Source organism: Athalia rosae, chromosome 1 (genome assembly GCF_917208135.1).
Source record: "Athalia rosae chromosome 1, iyAthRosa1.1, whole genome shotgun sequence".
Lineage (NCBI taxonomy): Eukaryota > Metazoa > Arthropoda > Insecta > Hymenoptera > Athaliidae > Athalia > Athalia rosae.
Genome location: NC_064026.1, coordinates 14,832,267 through 14,849,794, shown reverse-complemented (window position 1 = coordinate 14,849,794; position 17,528 = coordinate 14,832,267). Strand labels below are relative to the sequence as shown.

Sequence of the window (17,528 nt, the reverse complement as noted above, 5' to 3'; positions counted from 1 at the left end):
GTTGTCCAGGAGAAGTAAATTTTTCAAGGAGTAACGAAATTCCAACGATTAATTTCCTTGTCTCCGTAGTGGGGAGTGATGTAATCTCTGATATGTAATTGTAACTATGCGGCGCCATATGAAAAAGGTCGTACGAAAGATACGATTTCTTCATTGTTGCAATTTATCGCATACAACGACCTTTCGAGCATTTTAAAATGAAACAATGTAGTTTTACAGTATATACAAAGTAGCAACCTGATTGTGGTTTCATACGTTATTTTTGAACGGTATTCGTTGACGGTAACAACGCCGGTTGTTAGTTCTCGAGACGATTAAATAAATGTTTGGTGTTTGTTTCAAATTTTAATTCGTTTGGAATACATTGTAGCGTAGCTCGTAATAATTAGGGAGTTTTTCAAGAGGTCGCAGATTACAATGTACTGGTATATGTAATTTATCGCCTCTATAGTGTTATCGAAATTCATTCACAGTAGCGAGCGGTAGAATTAGAGGAATATGCGGATACTGATAATCTTTGCAGTATAGCTGCAAAGAGCGCTACAACTAGGTCGTTCATATAGCTAGTTAATTTTCTTCGGAGCCCCATGAAGACACTTAAAAATAGCATGATAGCAGACGGTCCTGACGTTATACCATCCCTACCCTCGTAAGAAGCAGTAGCTGCTTGGTAGTTGGGCAAAGGGACTGATGCCGAATGCATTCGGCCCTCTGTGCGTCGAGAGCCCTTCGAAAGCAATACGTATAATAATCGGTTGCGTTATATCAGTGACGTAAAATTAGATAATATCGAAAGCGTAGAACTCAGTCCCGGTGTTTGCTTAGACGATATTTTTGTTAGATTGGATGTTTATTTATTAATTAACTTTTGTTGTTGTTACGTATCGTTACTTCGTTCTCTCATCTTTTTTACGTCCGTTGCGCGTATATCTCTCTATGGGGGGGAATCAGGTGCCAACCTAACGTTAAAACGTACGAACCGCCGTACCGGTTAACCCTTAAAGAGGGGTGACCTCGGGAAATGGGAACGCGTTGCACAGTGAAGTTCTTCGTGATAGAAGATACGGGTGTTAACGTATCGTTTGATAAACATTTTATCCAAGTTACAAAGGGAAATCGTCAAGGGCTGTTGGCAACAAAGATTGCGGGAAATACGAGTTGCTGTTTTGGCGCGCATTCGCTTTCTCCTCAGCCAGCAGCCAGCAGATGGCCCTTGCCGACACACACACACGCGTCCCGTTCAGTCTCCTAGCTTAGCCAGTTGCCAGCGCGACCCAGCTCACGAGCCGGCCTCGTGTGCGAACTTGAATAGTAATTATTTTCTTGCCATTTGGTAGAGTAAATATGATCAAAGTAGGCTCGTATTAAGCCTCATTGTATCCCGCGGACCCTGATATTTTTTTAGCCTAGATCTACCAACGTGTTCAAAAGTTACAGGGAAAATTGTAGGGCCGTGTGCTCGGTAGAAAATGGATACCGCTCGAATGCTTTAGAGCCAGAGCCTGGCCGCGAGCCCGTAAGATTTTATACATCCTTTGAGGCATTAAAGCGTCTTATTATTTCCATTTTCATTTAAAAAACGTGCGACGAACGCAACGTTGTATTAATATGACTATTAAAAAAAGTCGTTGAATATTGTAACGTGTCTCTCCGGAAGAAGACATTCTCAAAATACACACATCTCCGAACCCAAGTAAGTAAAAATTTTACAACACCGAACTGCTGATCGGCGAACAATCCCTTTTCCAACTCAATTAACATTTGTCGGAAGTTGCCTAAGTCATCTTAAAACAATAGATCAGACCTCGGAGTGACTGGAAAAAATATAGTTAATAATAAAACTTTTCATTTACCCGTGGAAAATATGTTTGGAAAAAATCACACGGGCAGCCGCCCTTTACTACGTGTCGCCGAAAATGCCCTGGGAGCATCACGGTCAGAATTTGAAGAATTCTGGCAATCTTACAGGGTCTTTAAACCTCCGGCTTTTAAGTGTCTTGCTTCAACCGTTCAATCTACTTTCGAAAATAAAATTATTTCACAAGGGTAACACCCAATAGTCATATCAGGCTTGGTCATGGATTAGGATGTAATTTGTTGCAATGTGTCGCTATTATCATTATTATCACTCTTCAAAATTCCATTATTATTAAAATTATTAGGTTTTTATGATTCGAAAATAGGGAGAAAGAACCCCCACGCACATTTATTTATTTTGGAAAACAATTGACTAGCTCAATTCATTCTTTATTCTTGTCATAATTCTAATGTACTGCAAACTCTTCTCCTCGTGCATAAGGGTGCCTAAAAATGACTACCCTTTCATTACACAGCGGCAGAACTGTCACAATGTCTCGTGTTAGGAGACAAGTGGTCCTCGAAGACCCAGCTGGGTCTGTTACTCCCGATATGGCTCACGCCAAATTAGGTAAGCAGTTCAACGTTGATTTGCATAACTCCACCCTTACAGTCCTTGTTCTTTTGACGATTCTGATAAATAGGACACGCTTACACTTTGTACTTCTAATAACTTCACATCGACCCAAATTTCATTCCAGACTATCTTCTTACGAGCTTTTACAACAGCTGCAATGAGCATTATGCCAACATTTAGTTGTATATAACGTTTATTTTTTTGTTTACTGGGCCCTTATTGAGAGTTCCCCCAAATTCAGACGTTATTAATATTTATGAATTTTTTTATTTGTTTCAAACAAGCTCATAACATTTGAGTTGGTTATGTGAAATGTTGGCGTGTTATTTTGTCCTCAATAGAAATTTGTTGGTTTTTTATCGGTGAGAGTTTTGTTTTTGATTGGAGGAATCATGTTTAAAACTGAATCGGGGGTGTTCAGTGGAAATTCAATGCCATTTATAATGCTCACAGTTAAATCAAAGTCATTGTTTATCGACGAAGGGTCCATGGACGAAGTTCAAACGGAAAGGATATCTGAGGAAACACCGAGTCCTCATCTGCAGGACCATCAGTATGGTCAAACACCTAGTTATCAAATATCAAGAAGACCCCCACAACCACCCCCACGTGCAGAGGTAACGTTGTGATCAAGTCATACTTCTTTCATTTAATTTTGAGCACCTTGTAGTTAATTTCTGTACCACTTAATTTATGCATCAACATCTTCAATACTACAGATTGACCTGTGTGCAGGAAAACCTACTATTAATCTGACATCTTTCACTCCAAACTAAAAATTCCATACGATTTGGCAATCACCCAGTTTTGTTCTCATTAGAACTTAAAACCGAGCTTTCATTAGATGTTACTACCTTGATGTGATCTCAACATGTTTCTTCTCTACATAATTCCATGCTTATTAGTAAATAAAGCATATTCTGTGCAATGACCTAGAATTTTGTTTTGTTTTTACATGTTCAGATGTCTTTTTTTGAGTGAAAACAAAATAGCTCTGGAGAATTTTGGAAAGTCAAAGTTTTTATCGAAAGTTCATATCATTGCGATCTGGTATTCAGTAAACATCTACATTTTTTAAAAGTTTAATGCTTATGACCTCTTTATCATGTCCTTCTCACTTACAACATTGGAAACATGTCTGCCATTTTATCATTTCGACCAGTCTGCCTTCACAGCTGCATGAGATTGCTTCACTTGTTCACTTATGTCACATCTATCTGGCTAACAATTGATAATCAAAAACTCATGGAAAAATATTCATTATTCAATCTTATTAAACCAACTCAATAATTCAGTTTACTTTCTTCTGTACATGGTCACCCTCTAATCCAGTTTGAAAATTCTTCTCGATGTTTTGAATTGAATAATAATTAGCACGTACAGGCAGTTTTTGACTTACAAAAATCAATCACTTTCAGATCTGTAAAAAGCATGTTACAAATAGTACTCATTAAAAGGCTGTTTCTACTAGCCTGTTGATTTTTAATAATACTGACTCATTAAGCAACTAAATCTGTGTCATCTTAGATTGTTAAATCTAGCTAACTTTATGTTACTCCAGCAATGAATTTGGAAATCTTATAAGAAATTTTTTTCAGTAACCCTGATCAAAATGTTTCCGTACAAACTGTGGGAGTATCATATGACTAGTTGAGCAAGCCGAATATTTACAGTTGGCATGCGATTATTACGGATGGAATAAACTGAGCGTTTAGTTTTTAATAAGGCTCATTAGAACTCTGATCTTGTGAATTATACTCATAAATGATCGGTTCATTCTTCTCACAGATTTCAGTTCAGGCAGTTAAAAGAAGACTGAATTTGGAGGTGGGATCTACAGGGACTAGTCAGTCTGCATTTAAAGCTCCACGTGGAAAACGCAGACGATCTGCATCAAATTCTTTAACTGGACACACGCCGACTAAAAGCAAGTGACTTAATTTCTTAAATAATCAACTATGAGACTGTTTATCTCTTATTCGTTGAATTGCAGGACATAAATAATTTGCAAGACATTAAGGGCAATAGTGTCAGGTGATCCTGTTTGGTTTTTTTTATTATCTATACCAACTTGATTTCCTGTGAAATTGAAATGATTACTTTTCAGAGAATGTTAATTTTTTTATTTTTCACATTGCAGATAAGACTGTTGAGAGAACTAGATACGATACGTCTTTGAGTTTGCTGACCAAAAAATTTATAAATCTGGTTGAAAACAGTCGTGATGGTGTGGTGGACTTGAACGTAGCTTCTGAAAAATTGGAGGTCCAAAAAAGACGTATATATGACATCACGAATGTACTGGAAGGAATTGGTATACTCGAAAAAAAAAGCAAAAACAATATTCAATGGAAGTGAGTGTTGGACACTTATTCACATGCTATTCACGATAAACTCTAGCCCCATTTCCATAGGATTAATCGACAATATCTCCCACGTTCACTTTTTTACAAAAATATGCATCATATTTGTTATAAATTTTCAGGGGTGGTCAATTACCAGGTGAGCAGAAGGACGTAGTTGATCTCAGAAGAGAAGTAGCTTATTTAGAAGCTAAAGAAAACACATTAGATCGTCTGATTCATGGGGCTGAAAAAAATCTGCGTGAATTATGCGCTGATAGAGAATACGCTTATGTAACTTACCACGATTTGCGTTCTGTCAGTGCTTATCGAGAGCAAGCTATAATGGCAGTTAAGGCTCCGCCTGAAGCTACTCTGAACGTGCCTGAGCCATTGAGTACGTTCGGAGAACCAAGGGTAATTCATTGTTTGTATTGATATTCATTTCTTTCCTTGCAACAATCACTGACTTGATGTTGTTTTCATAATCCTACAGAGTGCTCGAATTCATTCTATATGTCAGAATGTATTTATTTCTGTGTTTCAGCTACAAATATATATGAGGTCTTCGCACGGTGAAATCGAAGTGTTCTTATGTCCGGATGATCCGGGATCCAAGGTTCTGAATAGCCCTAGTCGTTCGACGACGAATCCTCGACCAAAAATTTCTGAACTGCCCTCTCTACCTCCTGAACTGCTGGTCAGTGGGGGTGAAGAACAGGTTGACTCTATATCCTCCACTACTAGCAGAAACACCACAACCTCAAACAACCCTCCCTCCCCTATCCCTATCACTTCCACAGGCTTCAGAGATGCGCTTCTGTGCGAGTCTGACGATTTTGGGCCAATGGGAGGTGGCAGATTCCAACTCCAGACAGAGGATCAGAATGCTGCACCAGGTACAATACACCATATTTACAGCTTCCTGCTTTTATCCTCTCTCCAGCCTCTTCTTTACGGATTAGAGTTCACCAGGCACTCTTTCAACAAAAAAAATCTGTAATTAAGTAAATGTGCATTATTGAGCAATGAGCTTGTAGCTGGGTAGTCTATTTATTGATATAGATTTTCAGGTATTTACAACTTTATTGGCAATCCAGTAATCTTATAACTCAATAACTATGGTAGTATGTATGCTTTTTGTTGCATTGTTTTTTTTTTTTTTTTTTTTTTGCTTTTTGTTTTCAGTCCCTCTAATTTTATGCAAACCAAAATATGTATGCTCTTCTCTTGTATCCTTTTTTCATACTCGTCGAATCTGACGTTGTAAACCTACATTTTTTTTCAAACAATATCGTGCTCAATATACATTTTTATTGAAAAAAGAGCCGGAACGTGATGCCATGAAACTTCATTTTTGCGCAGCATTATTTCAAGACATTGCTTTTATGCCATTCTGATGGCATTCTGTTCTATTTGCTTACACTATTCTGCTCACTTGAACACGATCATCTTCTATCTAGGCAATGGAATTGAATGGGATTTTTATTATACATATATGTATAGTAATAACTTCTGGTGTTATAATTTTGTAAGCGTATACTTTTGCCAGATAATTTGTTATTGTTTCATTTTTTTCTATTTTTCTTTAGTATGGAATTTTATGCAAAAATTGTTTTTTTTATGCTAACCCAACCTCTATTGTATGATTTAACATTTTTTCTTTATTCTTTAATAAATTCCATTGTTAAACATTAGTTGCATGTCTTTGTATTATTTGAGATGAAGTCTAGCAATATCATCGCCTGTTTCTGTCAGTTCCTCTTCATGAAAGTAAGATAACGCAATACTTGGATGATTTAGAATGCAGAATTGAAAAATCCAGAAAGATAGTAACCATAATGACCATCTGGAAATAACATACAAAATCAGATTAAATGCTGCAAACAGACTCCTGATTCATGTAAAGAAATATTATGGTTACATTTTTACTTGGATACACATGTTGATCTGGCGGCTAATGGTAGCCGCTCCCTGTTGGAGCTCTGGCTGTGACTTGTGTGTAATCTAAATAAGTCACATCACAGGCTGAGTTCTAGTTAGGTAACGGTCTTGTGCAGCAAATTATGTCATACAAAGGTACGTTTTAAAAATATTCTTGCATTCTAGAAAATATTCTGAGGCACTTCACCTGGCGTTTTGTTATATGATTCTCCAATGGGCAATCCATCATATTTTAGATCTGTATAGCTCCTTGAGCAATCCGAAGATTTGGTGTTCATACTATTTTTGAATATCTACTGGCAAAGCAAAGGGTTCATAAATGTTCATCAACTGTAGTACACGATCCCTTGATAATTACAAGGAAAAATGGATTATCGCCAACCAAATTGAATCTCATTTTCATCTGAACAATCTTTGTGCATGCTAACCTTTGCTTTTACCGACATCGAACTGCTACAAAACTGATCTCAATTTGTGAGATTCTTTATTCTTTTTAACCCATACTTATATTTAACGCATGCGCATAATTTTAGCAAGTATGATAATACAATCTGTGTGCTTGCATGATATTTAGAGATCTGAACATGACTTCAGTAATAGCATGACAAAGTTCTCTGTATGATGAGTATATGAGGCCATTAACAATACTCCACAGATTGAGAGTAAAAAGTGATCATACTGATAGATTTCATCGTATGGAACATTCAATGCGCAATTGTCGATCTAGCGTGTAATATTAAAATTTTATCGATTATTTGTTTCAGATGTGAGCATGCTCGATTTTAATGAACCGCTACTCTCGTTGGAACCACCTCTTTCAGAGAATGACTATTCGTTCTCGTTAGACGTAGGAGAGGGCTTGTCAGATCTCTACGATTTCAAGTTCTAGGAACGCCGTTATTATTACAGTTTTTTATTCTGGGTTCGTCTCCGAGTCAAACTTAGGATTTATAAATATAACTCTGTACCTGAAAACCATGGAGTTCTAACTCCACTTTAGGCCAATCATGAGTTATCCCTACCTCAAAAATGAACATCAAAACTGAATACTAATTGTTAGGAATAAAAACTACCATCTCAGGTTTTATACAAATCATAGATCACAAAATGAGTAGGAAACGTGGTAGATGCAATTTATAGATTGATCCCATTTGTATTAGAAACATTAACATTCTTAGTATCGCTGAATGCAGAGCTCAGAATTCAAGAATCAAAGTGTAATTAACGGTAATATAAATACAAAAATTCTAATGGGGTCGTTGATTTTTGTATTGGCTTCATCATCAGTGAATTAGTTCATCTTAAAGAGTGGAATTGGACCTCTGTGGCTCTCCGTTACAGAAAGTGCAGTAGGATAAATGGAAGGAGGGTATGTGCCCATTACATGTGCATGATAAGTTCAGAATATATGCATGGCGAAACGAAATTAAAGTTTCATAAGCAGAAGAAAAAAAAAACAACCATCCGCAATCTTTGAAGCTTGTTTATTACGTTTAGAATTAATCAGCGTCCAATTCGACGTTGATTATGTACGTACCATTTAAGAAATGATTTCATATTACATTTTTATATTTTATCTTGTTTTGAATTTTAGAAATTTTTTTTCGTTTATATTCTCGGTTGTAAAAAGTCTGTATTTGTTTCAAACGTACTTTTTTTTTTTGAATGGTTTCTTGTCAGAAAAAGAAAATGTTCATTGTATTATTTTGCAAGACTTTTATTGTGTGTATATCTGTGTTATAATAAGTTCATATACTGGATGTTGGAGTTTCTCTGTTATCCATGCTTGCCTTGGAGCAACCACTCAAGTTTACTGAAAACAAATTAAAAATTCTATTCAAATATCTAATTTACTTCCAGATTTTCATTAATTGTATTAAGAAAGTTAGCTCATGATATATATGTACATGATATAGATCCATGAAACAAGGAAAGGAAAACAATGTCGACTGATTACAAGATTTGATATCCTTACTGAAAATGTACTATTATCTGATGACCTATTACTTGTTAGGTATCTGTAATGGATGGAGACGGACTCGTGCATCGTACAAGAAATCCCGTAGGTTATTCTCACATGTAAACGCATATTTAATACTTATATTGTTATTATTACCATTATTATAATTATTATTATTATTATCATTATTATTTTTATTTTATTATAAACATATTGTCATTATTATTTTATTATTATTATTATTACTAGTATATCATCTTAGATATTACCAGGATAATGTACTATTCTGGAACCAAATAAGAAGCTTGTAAAGTAGATGTTTCTGTACTGATAAGTTGAGTGTAATATAGTAAAGTGATGGGCGACGTGTGTTAAAAATTAAGGTGCACATTTGTGTCAAGATATTTAATCAACAACCCAAAAATAACGAGGGATAAAATGAAGATTTTACTGGCGTACACATTTATTAACAGGAAATGAAAGAGAGTATGACCAGCATCAGTTAATTATTCAGATCACTTGATTTGTGAATCAGCCTGGAATTAACATCAACATCACTAGAAATGTTAGCACAATAAAGTTTGCGTTACCTAAGTTGCCGAATTGAGAGGCAAATCTGAGTTACCTGTTAATCTTACATTTGTGAGCTACTGTACAAAGATTTTTACTGCGTAACTCGGAATGCGAATAGAAATCTTGAACCACAAAGTTGATTGGGTCTTTTACTCGCAGATGAACAGGTCTCATGTTTGTGGAAATCCAGGAAAATATTTATTCTATAGTCCCGTAAGTATGTGTTACCAAGTGCATAGAGAAACATCTTCTTTAGAAGCCTCTTACGGATGTACACTAACGTAGAACTTAGCGTACGTCCAAAGCCATAGTGCCTACACAACAATTATCACACATTTCTCAGAATGTAAATACTTAACATAATATAACAACATCGCGACGTCAAGAGGACAGACAGACAAACATAGCTGACTCTTCATTATGGTTATAATAGGATATATATTAATTAGTTATTTTTAATTATTACAATCATTATCGAAATAAAAAAAATGTTAGTTTATATGGTTACTTATTATATTGCACTGTAATCAAATGCTATGAAGGGTAATACAGGACATTTTCGAGGAGTCCGGTGCTAATTAAGATAGGAGACAAAACTAGATTTACAACTTCGGCGTTCAATTATAACACTGAACACGGCAGAGGTGGTTCAGTACAATTATTTAGTATATCATATGATACTAAGCCATCGAATAGCCATAGTCATGTCTCTCCCTATCCGTGGAAGTGTCAAGTATCACACTATACTACTATTTGCTGTACCTCCAACGAGATGGAAAGAATTAGATAAGTTTTTTCCATATTTAGTATGAGCACGCTTTTTTTATAAGTACTATATACGACAGGCATTCTCCGTTTTTCCCGTGAATGACCGGAAATGTTTTCTATCTACAAAATTACCATTGAGAATTCTGAAGCGACTAAAATCTAGCACATACTGTGACTCTTATGGCAATCTGTCACCTTACTCCAGTCATTTGAGTCGTCATTGATTCTCAATGTTGATTTGGTTTTTTCAATAGATATTTTCTAACGCTATATTTATACTATGTGCTGCAGTCTGTTAAACAATTTCATCAATGGTTTTGGAAAAGTCTAGTCAGACCTGACCGACGAATAATGCGATTCTCAAATATGAAGCTCTTGTTCCCAACATTCTAACGACACGGAAGATTCAATGCAACGTACTTAATTTGCAATATTACCTCTGTTTTTTTTTCGGGAATGAAGTTGAGAGTTAGTTCAGAAACCTAATAATACGTAAGACTTTTATGGTTCATGAACGTGCGATGCAGATTATCTATTAACTGAAATTTATGCTGTTCTGAAATATTTGTCTTAGAAAGTGCTTCAGTTAAACGAAACACGTGACATCAGATTGGTTTAAAACATTAACTTGGTATATTCTAAACTGCCACGAGGGTTGCTCACTTTGATCGTTGATGGCATTAGCTGCTCATGAACCATTTGGATGGATTACATATTTTTTTTTAAATATCCGAAAGGTTGAAACTTGAGCTGAGATTTGAATTTCGTTCATGACTAATGGAACCATAAGTATGTATCCGAAAGTAAATATAACATGGAATTTAATTTTTGATTTCGCTGGGGCCTACAGTCTTGTGTTGTTCACATCATATTTGTCAAACTGCAGTTTGGACAGCGAGGCCAAAAGAAGTGAGAAATGCTGTAGGGCGCCACAATTCTTCTTCACGTGAATGGTATTTGGCTAAATCGTTTAACAGACTGCAGTTTACAATCGGTTTGAAAAATAAGCATAATAATTGATACACCAAAATGTACCAACGGGCTAGTGTGCCGAAAGTCGGATCTCCCGGCCATACCTTGCTGAACACCAGAACAGAATGTTATGAAATATACCCTTGTGTAACGTGATGCAAAAATACTTGGCTGTCATTATCTCCTTTTTACATTACCTTTTCCCATGACAAACCCTTGTAAGAAAGTTGCTATGTATTACGAATTCGGTTATTCATTTTTGAAAAATGATACAATATACTTCGTTTACTACGTTAATGAGATGCCTAAGAAAGCGAAGTTGCCTTTATCTGGCGTCGGCCGTTGAAAGAAATTCAAATATCAATGGTTGGCGGGGTAATAATCGCGATGATTCGCGCGCACTATTTGGATTGGGTTCCGACATGCACTGCGATTGGCTTGCGCGTGCGCAACAGTAAGAAAGAAAAATGTCGGCAGTTGGCAGCCGCCGTTTCTAGCCGAGAAGACCGACAAAGATCTGGCTAAAATCGCGGTGCATCCTCGCACGCGAATGCCGCATCACGCGTGCCGAAACCTCCGGCGTCATTGTAAATACTTGTGAATAGTGTATTTAGTTTTAGTTTTACGACAACGTGCCGCTAAGCGATAGAAAAAAACCGCGTAAAATTCTGTACTGTGAGTTGCGGATTTCCGCATAGCGTCTATCTAACGTATCCCGGAACTGTTTCATCTAACACCGTGCTAAATATACGCCGATAATAACCCGTGCCCCTGTTTATTCCACTCCCAAACCATCGAGGCATTTGGTAATAAGTGAATATTCAACCGGAAAATCTAAACTCTCAAAAATCTCTTTGTGTTTTCGTGTTGTCAAAAATTAGTCGGGGCTGCCATTGCTGGTTGGTTGCCTGCTACCGCTGTACCCCCTTCGCTGTTGGAAATGTCATGCTAGCCGCGAAAATAATGGTTTTAAATTAACAGATACTCGTGCACGTTGTCTATACGGTTTTTCAATCTTAAATAGTGTACAAATCACGTTCAAAGTGTTTGACAAGGCTATGAAGTGGCTACCAGGAGGCGGGGGCGAACCGGCACCCCCCATACAGTTACACCACCCCTCTGCCAATGGCCACATACCCACCGTTCGTATATTTTTCATTACATACAGAAATTGTATTAATTTTTTACGATGCGATACCATGCGTAATTCATCTCTCACCTGCTTCCCCTCCTCTTTTCCCGTATCTTGCTCTTTCTCTTTTTCCCTCTGCATCCGTTCAACTATCCTCTTCTCTTTGCCTTTGATGAGCCTAATTAAATTTCAATTACTGCATGTGGATACTTTTGGTTATGAATATTTTATGTTTTATCGTGTGGGCGACGTTTGAAAATATCACCAAAGTTATATCAAAAACCTGAAGACAACAAAATGAAACAATAAAAAAAAGAAAAAAACTTATTTTGAGCATCCATAACATTTTTATGAATCCTGCATTGTTCAGACCATCACTTGTGTACCACACGTTTCAAGACATGATATGTATTTTTTTTTATATATTAATTATGCATTTATTATATTGTGTTGCCAGGAGGCAGAACAATGTGCGCAAATCATGGCAGGTGGAGACGGGGTGCGCATACAGTCTGGTCAGACTCCCCAAATGGGGGTTGGCAGAGCTCAGGATGACGCTATGGTCGGATACGTACTTCAAAGACCAACGGAGTCAGACTACAATGCTCAGACTTCGAGTTATCAAACAAAACAACCAGCTAGAGCTTGGGCTCTTGCCGATGATGCCATCATCGATAATGTAAGAATCCACAGATGCTTCCACTTTTAATGCATAATAATTTCACTCTGTCGAAATGCTAACAATCAAAGTTTTCGACAATCGAATACTAATGTTTAATTGTACAATTCAAAAAGTCGGACACAATCTTTCTATCAAAGGTAATTATAACAAATTTATGCTGGAAACATGCATAACAAGTAGCTGCGTATCGATAATCTTATATACCCAAATTTTTAATTCAATAGCACTTTCCAGAATTGTGCCCGGATACAATAAAATCTGTGACCTATCATACAAATTTGCAAGATACATTCGTTTATGCATCACGGTACGATTTCACAAAAGTCTAAGTTTTGTATTCAATTTTTATTTCAGAACCATGACAAGTGGAAATATCCAATGACCAAGCTTGGTGTGCCACAACAAAGCCAACCCCAGCAACTTGGTTTGCAAGCAATGAACAACGTTCATCTGCCCTATGAATTACATCCGATGCAATTAAAGGTCAATAGAACTTATACATATTTTCACTCTCAGTTTGTGCTAGATTAGGATTCATAGATTTCTATGTAGTCTCTTTTATTCACTTCAACGAATGTCAATTCTTTGTTAATGTTCATTTGATAACTGCTCTCGAAATGTGACGTCCAGCCTCAAAGTATAATAGTTTTGATAGATGTTTATTTCGTAGCTGTTTAAATGCGACATCTATTTCATTAGTAAAATTATTCTTCTATCTGTTCTGCAATTTATTATGAATTAGTTTACACGTTCCACAGTTTTCACTCAAATCAGAGCACAAAGGGCCATTATTCAGTGAGTCAAATTATTAGCAGAATTTCCATGAAAATCCTATAGTCGAGTAGACCTGTTTTTATTCCATCTTCATCAAATCGAATTACATCAAAGTAGAGATAATCGTTTAAAAATGAATATCCGGATAATAGAATCTTGATGAGCAATAAGATTATAATAGCAGTTGCCCAGACTTACATCATGTACCCCTTCTAACAATAAGGTATACATCGCAACCTCTGTGAAATATTTTGCTTCATTGTTACCTCTTCCATACATTTTTCCTCACTCATGTATTCAAATTAGCTTGGAAGGATATCAATTCTTTTTTTTTTTTTTTTTTTGAGAGAGAAAGAGAGCCAGGATATGTGAAAATGATCACGTGATTCACTTTGAAATAAATACTTTTCCGCTACATTTTATTGTATTTTACAAGTTTCTTACAAGATGGTAATTAAGAACGACTTGAACTTATTCTAGTTAGAATTTTCCATAGACTAAATTTTTAAAATGCTTTTGATATTTGTTTTATAGAGCGGAGGTCCAGGAGCAGAGCATCTAGTTTACCTCAACAATCAAATGACGCCTCAGCATCAAGTTGCTTTGTTTCATCACCAGCAACAGCAGCAACAGCAGCAACAGCAGCAGCAGCAGCAGTATAGAAATGGGCAGGTAAGTCGCAGCATTAAATTCTCTGTAATTATTTTTCCTTTCGTAACCTTTGGACATGAAATTTTCGAATTCTTATCACCGTGATGCAATCCCTTGCGATTACTCGATGCAAACCTTGCCGAAACTTCTAGTTCCCAGACAGTTGTAACTGTCCAGAGATTTACATAAGCAGGAAAACAATATGAGTGAAAATTGTATCATGTTTCAACTCTGTTGCATGTTATAATTGTTAGTTGAGCATTGAGAAATCTGATGCTCTGTACGATCGATTGATGAATTGATTGAATTTCTATGAACGAGGCCAAAATACAGAGTTTGACCAAAGTGAGGATCGACAGTAGGATTATACTCGTATGTAACTGACATATTCCCACGCGTTTTAACCCACGTTTCAAACCGCCCACGAAAATCTGTTTTTACTGCAACAGTCCATGGTGTATTATGTTGTGTAAAAACATAACGTCACACTCTTGCACTAACCGTTTGCAATTCAACTGAGAAACCGGAATGAGTACAAGTTTAAGTTAGTGCTTCCGCTTCCATGATCCATTACACGTGTATCCAAGTATGATAAATATTTTTTTTTCCATATGTCAGAATAATGTTCTTAAATGACAAATCGGTATTGAAACATTTCAATTAGTTTCACTTACAAATCTATAAGAGTAATGCAGAATTCAGAATCGATTTCTTTTTTCTGATTAATGGAGAAAAGGATCAAGTTGCCACTTGAAGTTTATTCGAAGTACTCTTTATCTATGGTAAACTAATATTATATTTCTCATACTGAAAGTATAATCTTACGTGGATACCTTTGTGTTTCTCCAAAGCTTCTGTTTGTTTATAGCTTCGTAATTTATAATATTGAATATTCAATTCCAAAGACTATAATATGATCAGTAAAAGAACAAATTTATTGCGAATCCAGTTAATTTTGATTGCACTTATTGATCTCCATTTGAAATATTTAGGGTAAAACAGCACACCTCAGCCCTGTTATTTTTAAACTTATTTCCGTATCTAAACGGTCATATGGATTTGTATTTCGTAATTCTTGTATCAACGTACTCTCGTTTCATTATCAGTCAATGCGCGTAAGATCGGTCGAGAATCGCTCGCGACCTTAGGGCTGGATTTTTGGTATAGCTTTAGCCATGATAAATCACGTCCGAGGCTGCGTAACTTGGGGGTCTTTGCGAATTGATGTCAGGGCCATAATATGCCCATTTGGCAAGCCAAAACTTACCGCGAGACAGTGACCTTCACTACGGCAATGCGAAAATTGTTTTACTTATATTTTCACGCACTCCCACGTGTCCCAGCGACGAATCTATTTAGTATAACGAATTTTATCGTGGAAAATATTCGTGCTTCCACGATTACACACCTCAAGCCTGATTGAAAAACAATTCAAAAAAATTCCGTCAAGTCGAAGGAGTCACGAGTAGAATTGAATGTATTCTGTCAAATTTATTTCTATAGCAATTAAATCGCTCGGATAACCGAAAAAGCGAACGGCAATACTGCCGTCACTTGCAAATAAGTGCTGTCCGTGTAGTTGAACATGAAACTAGGCATTTCGTTTCGAATTATATTCGCGAGAAGAAAGGGAAAGAAAGGGATGAATTTTTGCAGAAAGATTTCAGAGGGTGATCGAGTTGTTCAAGTGCTGACTTACGTACAATCAACGTCTGGCACATGAATAAATTGTTTGAATTCGCATTGTCATTAGGTAGAATACGAAATGGCAACAGAAACGAAAGCGCGCGTTGTTTATGTATCGTTCGTAACCTATAATGGATGTTTAAAAAATCCAAGGGAGATGAAACAAAGGTAATAAAAGAATCGGTTGTCAATGACGAAAGGAATCCCAAGCCACGCCGACGATCAGAGATGTTATTGAGCAGAGAAGAAAAACTGAATGAAAATTAGGAATATGTAGAAAAAAGGGGGGAAAAAGCATAGTCGAAGTTGCGGTGTCAAACACAAAACATCAACGTGAATGTGGCGAATTGGATTTCTAGTTGATCGAAGCGCCGCCTGGCGTCGCTCAGTTCTAGCGTCGTTCTTTGTTTCGCTGAGCAGTACCCAGCAGGCCGGCTTGTAAATTCGACGATTTCGACGCTAAATATTAGCGCGAGGTGCCGTCGCGATGTTTAAACGAATTTAAAAAGTGAACAACCCCTCAATAAGTGTGTAAATATCAAGCGATCAGTGTTGTAAGTGTTTGAATTCGAAGCGTCTAGTCTCGGGGTTTGACAGACGCAAGCGAGCGAGTCGTCTCGTTGGGTATAAGCAGAGAGAGACGGAGAGAAAAAAAAATACACTGACGGCTCAACGCCGTCCGTTCGTGTGATCGAGTTGACGCAACCGCCTCGTGTCACTGAGATCAAGTTTCGAACGTGCGATTCAACACGAATTTACACCGGTTTTAGTGGTTTACATAATAAAATACCAATACTTGGTAAAAATAATATAACGTGCAGTTAAATAACCCTCAAAACGGTGGAGAGTTTCGGTGTTGGATACGGCCAGGGCGCGAACACAGGCGACTGGATGAAGCCACCGGGGGACCTATTTCTTTACTGCGACATGAAAGACCTGGGCGCTGATATGGTACAAAAAATTTATTCAAAAAAGAACACATATACATGAAAATCATCAACCGTCGAATCAGACGAATCAGTTTCTATTATTCATTGTAAATTCATCTGTCGTTTCACCTCGTACTTTTTCATTGTTATTTTTTCTCCTTGGTGCCGTTGTTGCGTGATTGCGTGTATCTCTCCGTGCGATCGATGAAACCTATTTTATATTATAGAGAGAAGGAAAAACGAGACAAAAACAGAAAACAATAGGGAAGAACGACAAAAATCGCATTCGAGTTTATCACTCAAATTTCACACACGCGATTTAAGTGAACAAAATTGATTAAATCTCGTAGTTTCATCTCATGCATCTGGAATTGCAAAAGTGACAAGCCGAATCTCAATCTTCATTTTTTATTTTATTTCTTTATTCAAAAATCTTTTTTCTCTGCCTCCACTTTTCGGACGAGCATTAGATAATCGCGATAAGGCTTCAACTTGTTCTTTTTTTTACTGGAGCGAGTCTTTATCCAAAGAATTTCGACGATTGAATATTCATTAATTCGATTTGAGGGGAAGTGGAGGCGGTAGTGAGTTAAAATTAACGTCTACGTACCCAGTCGATGTTCTAGAAATGGATCGATGTTTGTGTGCGCGCGTATAAAATATATATTCTGGAGGTAGTTC

The 17,528-nt window shown here is 36.8% G+C and overlaps 2 protein-coding genes across 11 annotated transcripts in view; both read left to right on the top strand.

The window, feature by feature from the left end:
* The first annotated feature begins 386 nt into the window (after positions 1 to 386).
* On the top strand, positions 387 to 11,159 carry LOC105690646 (transcription factor E2F2). 5 transcript variants are annotated; one of them, XM_012408635.3, is made up of 8 exons: positions 387 to 1,693; positions 2,334 to 2,428; positions 2,918 to 3,051; positions 4,223 to 4,361; positions 4,575 to 4,788; positions 4,920 to 5,193; positions 5,324 to 5,675; positions 7,485 to 11,159. In XM_012408635.3, the coding sequence occupies exons 2-8, from the start codon at positions 2,350 to 2,352 to the stop codon at positions 7,607 to 7,609; spliced, it is 1,317 nt and encodes a 438-aa protein (XP_012264058.1). In that variant the 5' UTR covers positions 387 to 1,693; positions 2,334 to 2,349; the 3' UTR covers positions 7,610 to 11,159. The 5 variants fall into 5 exon arrangements, with proteins under 5 accessions (XP_012264058.1, XP_012264057.1, XP_048513951.1 ...); XM_012408634.3 differs by having other exon boundaries at positions 2,888 to 3,051; XM_048657994.1 differs by lacking the exon at positions 387 to 1,693 and adding an exon at positions 1,705 to 1,935.
* A 292-nt stretch (positions 11,160 to 11,451) lies between these two features.
* Positions 11,452 to 17,528, top strand: part of LOC105690577 (maternal protein pumilio) — a 65,423-nt gene continuing 59,346 nt past the window's right edge. For 5 of the 6 annotated variants that reach the window (XM_012408492.3, XM_048660138.1, XM_048660139.1 and 2 more), the window contains exons 1-4: positions 11,452 to 12,135; positions 12,583 to 12,804; positions 13,162 to 13,290; positions 14,116 to 14,253. In XM_012408492.3, the coding sequence (XP_012263915.2) occupies positions 12,052 to 12,135; positions 12,583 to 12,804; positions 13,162 to 13,290; positions 14,116 to 14,253 (573 nt within the window). In that variant the 5' untranslated portion in view covers positions 11,452 to 12,051. Of the gene's footprint in view, positions 12,136 to 12,582; positions 12,805 to 13,161; positions 13,291 to 14,115; positions 14,254 to 16,293; positions 16,870 to 17,528 lie in introns of those variants that run through there. The other variant, XM_048660140.1, reaches the window with a different exon arrangement.